Raw genomic sequence first — 6000 nt, 5'->3', positions numbered from 1 at the left:
CAAAAAATCGTGTATATTTACGACTTGATAGATGCACATAACAGGAGCGTGTCAATCGATTTAAATTTTTAACTAAAATGATGTAAAAATAGGGTTATCTCAGCTCCAGTAATCATCTCATATACGGAATATTAGTTAGAATGAGATCTGTTATCTCTGTTCGACTTCAAGAGTTAGATTAAATTAGAAGCATTCGCTTCAAGTTTTCGCGAAGCTAAAACAGCAATATTGAACAATTTTCAAACTTTTTTTCTACGGTATTGCTTCTTAGAACCGGAGCTACGTTATTGTTTTCGATTTTATCACAATTCGTGGATTGAAAGTCAGGTAATCGGTAAAATAGCATCGTGACTTTACTATTTTGCTGGTTATTGGTATCATAGCCCTATGTCATTGATTTCACGATCAAATGACCTGAATTTAATATGCAATGCAATGCAGACAGAAAATTCAGATTGAAATGTTAATTGATATGGTTAAAGTCAGAACTCTCTGAAATACGGCATGGTTTGATTGCATGACTACTGATTTTCTATATCTAGTTTAAACAATAGTGGTTTTATTTTTTTTTCTAAATTATCGAAGTTGAATATTGGATTGATACTGTATCTCACAATTCAAATAAAGAATCTATTCTTCTAACTTCTAAACAATCGAATGATTAAAATGTCAATCCTGGCAAATATCACTCCAAATGAGTGTGATTGGATGAGTTTATTTCGAGAATATGTTATAAAATTCAAAATAATCAATATATTAAAAAGATATATTTTCAAACTATTTTACAACTAATTGAAATAAAACGGTAATTATTTTCAATCAATAATCACTATTTACATTTCTTGGACTTCTTTGCTACAGGAGATACTTCCTCGTCAGTAATTTCCTGTTTTAAGATGCGGTCGCTATCCTTTTCTATCTGATGGGCTTTTTTCTTGTGTGCAGTCAGTTCCCAGTTTTGATAGAACCGTTCATCCTTGCATATATCGCATGCAAAAGGACGCTCACCGGTATGAATGCGCCGAATGTGGACCTGCAGTTTTGTATTGCGTTGATATATCTTGTCACAAAACTGACACTTGTACGGATGGATACCTTCGTGCGCCAATTGATGCACATTCCGGGCGGAGTATGTACCGAAAGCTTTTTCACATTTGTTGCATTTGTACGGTTTTTCGCGAGTGTGCACTTTACCATGATGAACGAGATGCGCCTTCGATTTGAACCGGCTGGAACAAATATCACAGACGAAGGGACGCTCATCAGAATGTGAAACTAGGTGAATATGAAGATCGGATTTCCGAAGAAAACTTTTCGAACAATCAGGCTCGGTACACAGAAACTGTTTTGTGTCTGAATGCAACAACCTATGGGATTGTAATGTGCTACTAGTATAGAAGGATTTATTACAGGTTTCACAAGTATATGTTCGATCGGCATGAGTTTTCATATGGTTTAGTAAAGAACCACGGCAAGTGAATCGCGCTGTACACTGTTCGCAAACGTGATTCTTTTCTCGATAAACATACGTTTGATGGAAATGTAAACGTTTTTCACTTACAAACCGCTTGAAACAAACCGAACATTCGAACGGTTTGGCATTATTCCTAATTCTCATTTTCTCATGTACATCAGTCGAATGTTGTTGCAAATACTCAGGCCCATGAAAACGCATTTCGCATCCACAGCAGATAATTTTTCCTTCTTGTAAAGGCTCATCAAGTTTTTGAATGAGAACAATCTGTTCTTCGCCGACATCCGTTTCAATTGTGTACTGCAATTCTTCAGCCGTCTCTTGGCCTACTTCCAAATACTCAGCATATTCGTATTCTTCTTCTGTGGGATTTTGTAATATTTCGTATTCTTCATTCTGAGTTTTATCCGTTTGCGTATGATCCACATCAGAAAGATGATCTACTGTATACTGAGCTTCATCTCCTACACTACTATTTGAACGTTCGTCAAGTACCGCGGATGTTATAATTATTTCGTCCTTCTTAACACCTGAGCAATCTCTCGTTGGCTGACTTTCTTCACTCAAAACTTCCTCATCTGCATCTGTTCGATCATGTTCTTCATTACAGGGTATTTCACCCTGACAATTCAAAAGCGTCATCAATTTGTTGTTCTCAGCGACATCTTTTATAACATCAGCAGATACATAAGATAATTGATTGATTCCCTTCGTTTCGGTGTCCGAAGTTACTTTCAATGCCTCTTTCTTAAGATATAATTCTACTACCTTAATTCTAAAATGAAAAAATAATCAGTTAAATTAACGCCAATCCTAGCATTGAAGAGGCACTTTTCACGATTCTTTTCCAGCAAGCTTCGGAGTTTCATATCGGAGTCCAAACATTTACGTCTGATTTTGTACGACTTCAATACATCGTCGGAACATTCTTTACATATAAATCGTGGAAGTCCATCTCCTTTTGCAATCTGTCGTTTTAATAGAAATACTATTAAAATGAAATAGAAGAAAAATGTTCAATCTACTGACCTCTAACCCGGTGAAACTGTTCACCATTTCCGCTATCAGAATCGTTTCTAACTTGGAAAACAAGGAAAGAAAAACATCAGCTTCCTCAACCATACAAACACGACATACATCCATTTTTACAATTTTTGAATTTATAGGAAAACAAAACTAAACAATTTTGTTTGATTTGACATATCTCGGTTAATTTTTCAAAAGGGCGTATAAGCAAGTGACAGTATCTCTTTGTTTAATTTCTCTTCTATTAATTAGGTTTTGCACGATGACGACATAAATGAATTAGGTTTTGCACGATGACGACACAAATGAACTGCCGATGAATCAAGTTCATCTTTGACAGTTGCCGTGTACTTGTTTTGTTTTGCGACTGCAAGTTAAAAATTGAAAAAATGACGAAAAAGTGCCTGTTAAAAGCGTATTCCACAATGAAAATAACTAAAAAGATTACGCTGTATGTGTTTCCAGCATCAAGGAGCGATTTATGTATGAATCTGTTGAGTGTGAGGCGACTTGCAATTTTTACATTCGAACGATGAACTTCTGATGAACTTTTAAACTGTAAACAAGTACACGTCGACTGTCAAAAAAAGTTCATTCTGTTCATTTTTGTGAGGTTATGTCATGTTCGTGCAAAACCTAATTGCCGATGAATCAAGTTCATCTTTGACAGTTGCCGTGTACTTGTTTTGTTTTGCGACTGCAAGTTAAAAATTGAAAAAATGACGAAAAAGTGTCTGTTGAAAACGTATTCCACAGTGAAAATAACTAAAAAGATTGCCCTGTATGTGTTTCCAGCATCTAGGAGCGATATATGTATGAATCTGTTGAGTGTGAGGCGACTTGCAATTTTTACATTCGACCGATGAACTTCTGATGAATTTTTAAACTGTAAACAAGTACACGTCGACTGTCAAAAAAAGTTCATTCTGTTCATTTTTGTGAGGTTATGTCATGTTCGTGCAAAACCTAATTCTCGGTTGAATACTTGTTCATTTGTGTCGTCACGATAAAAAATCTAATTGGCATATTGTCGCAATACTGAAATGTAGAGGCGCTGCTTGTTTAGAGATGATACTTTCAGCAAGAGCGGTCATATCGGTAGTAAAATTTCTAATTACTTCACCTTTTCAACGATTTCTTTTGAAAACGGGCAAATTCATTTGAAAAATCATAGTAGAAGTTGAAGAAAAAGTTTTTACTCTGAGGTGGTAATGCTGATCTTAGTTCATTGTGCGAAATCTACCGTTTATTCAGAATAGAGCATTAAACTTGGTTTGATACAATTTTTCAAATGTTTGGAAATAACAAATAAATGATTACTCGAGAAATCAACATTACACTGGTTTCTGTTTAAAAAAATGTTGATCCGTAAAAAACCTAACCTTACCCAATTTCACACATTTCTAAAGATTTTCCATGTTTAATGGTAGTTTAGACTAAAAAAGTAGTAGTAATCACTACTAAACTAATTAATGTTAAACTAGTGTATAAATGTATTAGGAAAATAAAACAGGTTTTTATGTATTCTTGTTATTCTTGCATCGGAATTTTAATTAATATAACTTTTGAACGTTTTCGCATGTTTGAATGATCTTCACCATTGTCAAATTAACCTTCATTCCATGTTTCGAAAGAACCAGAAGTAAAATGTTAAAAATACCATGGCACTAGATGAAACAATAAGTACAATGTAAAAATATGTACTCATGGTTATGTTAAACATTCCAATTGTAGTAGTTATTCATACGTTATACAGTTCAGAATTACTATTCTAGAGCCAAAACCATTCATAGTAAAAGTGAACTTGCATATTGTTAATATTATCTGATTTTATTGTGTGCTAAAAACCACTATACTCGTATGGTTAAATAAACGTCCCATATAGTAGCTGTTACCATACTATTTTTCTGAGTGTATTTTAAGAGAACACATCAGTATTTTTAGAGAATATATCGGTATTATATCAGGTACAACCACAGACTAACAGACAGGACACTGAAATTAGATTCTTCAATCATTTTAACGGTCATTTCGAATTTTCCTTTATTTGGGACAGTACTCACATGTGTCATGATGGCGCCACGTTACCCTATCAAAAACATCCTGTCTGTCATCTAGACTGTGTTTATTTTTTTCATTCACCAACAGAGTTGCCATTCATACAGAATTACCTGTAATGTATTAATTTGTATACGTCCATGCGAATTTCATGCAGGATACAGATTTAGTACATATTGCCAAAACTATATACATAATTGTGCCTACTTCTCATCCTCCAACGCAATACAAAATCGAACCCGTTTTGTTACAATATTTACTTGCTTCTGGTCTGCCGCCACTTAATTTCGGATGAAAACTACCAACACAATAAAAAAATAGTCTAGATGAACAACGTTGAGTCCAACAACGCGAAAAAGTTAAATATATTATCAACGTAATCCAATAATTTATTGTGACGATTCATTTTCAAATATTTTGATGAAATCAGGCATCCCTGCAAGCAGCTGATCGGTGTTGACAAACGAGCGGAAACCAACTAGTGAAAAAACTTGTACATAACACAAGGGGTATACAAATAGTAAATAGTTCGCGCAGTACAATATAGGTGGAACTAGTGCATCACGAAAAATTATTTTTATAAGAATTTACTCATACTGTCATGTCTGTTAGTCTGTGGTACAACGTTGGTATAAATACCCTCTCAGCAGGCCATTCAATTTTGTTTTTTTTTTGAGCGCTTGTTGAACGACATATTGCACGAAATATTCGTTCAATTTGCTGGAACGGTTTGTTGTTGTTTTTTGTCTTGCAAAAATATTATGAAAATTAAGTGTTACCTTTACATAGAAAGAATTTTTTTTGTTATTCTACGTGAAGTAGAAGTATTGTGCAGGTATGTATTGTTAGTTTAAACAAATAAGTGGAAAAAACTTCAGAAATTCTGCAGTAAAACTAGTCCAACGTGGCTCCATTTCCTCATGTTAAAAATGGCTCAACAATGGACCTCTGTCTGCCGGGTTTGTTGAATGAAAAAATGGCATTCGGTTCAACGGTCTGTTTCAAAATCGGCAAACGAAGGTCCCGTGTTGGCCTCCCCTTGAACGATTGATTGGACATTCATTGGACCAATGATCCAACGTATTGGACCAATGAAGGGACCACCGTTGAACGTTTTTTTCTAAGTGGGTACCGATAAATCTGCACTTGGAAAAATATTATGGTAACAGTTACTATATAGAGGGCCAACCTGACCATGCGAGTATAGTGGTTTTCAGCCGACTATTAAATCAGATGATTTAAACAATAGTCAAGTTCATATTTACTGTAAATGGTATCGGCTCTAGAATAGTAATATTGAACAGTAGATTGTATGAATAACTACTACGACCATGACCGAATCTTTATTTACATTGTAGTTTTCGCTATGACTAGAGCCATGGTATTTTTGACATTTCACTTCTAGTTATTTCGAAACTAAAGGCAGTGGTTGATTCAACAAT

At 34.7% G+C, this 6000-nt stretch overlaps 1 protein-coding gene across 1 annotated transcript; it reads right to left on the bottom strand.

Annotated features, from left to right (window-relative positions):
- Nucleotides 1-788: 788 nt before the first annotated feature.
- Nucleotides 789-2648, bottom strand: LOC131432369 (zinc finger protein 239-like). Its single transcript, XM_058598601.1, has 3 exons — nt 2504-2648; nt 2306-2442; nt 789-2249 (listed from the first exon to the last, which is right to left on the bottom strand). Exons 1-3 carry the CDS (start codon nt 2615-2617, stop codon nt 830-832), a joined length of 1671 nt encoding a protein of 556 aa, XP_058454584.1. The 5' UTR covers nt 2618-2648; the 3' UTR covers nt 789-829.
- Between the last annotated feature and the right edge of the window lie 3352 nt (nt 2649-6000).

The sequence above is a fragment of the Malaya genurostris genome, chromosome 2, assembly GCF_030247185.1.
Source record: "Malaya genurostris strain Urasoe2022 chromosome 2, Malgen_1.1, whole genome shotgun sequence".
Taxonomy (NCBI): domain Eukaryota; kingdom Metazoa; phylum Arthropoda; class Insecta; order Diptera; family Culicidae; genus Malaya; species Malaya genurostris.
This window is presented reverse-complemented; position numbering and strand designations above follow the sequence as displayed.

Excerpts from the sequence above, each read along its gene's own strand:
- LOC131432369 (XM_058598601.1), bottom strand. The coding sequence starts at position 2,617 with ATGGATGTATGTCGTGTTTGTATGGTTGAGGAAGCTGATGTTTTTCTT. Across the intron at positions 2,443-2,503 it reads ACAGTTTCACCGGGTTAGAG|ATTGCAAAAGGAGATGGACT; the intron begins GTCAGTAGATTG and ends TTAAAACGACAG. Across the intron at positions 2,250-2,305 it reads CTGGAAAAGAATCGTGAAAA|AATTAAGGTAGTAGAATTAT; the intron begins GTGCCTCTTCAA and ends TTTTCATTTTAG.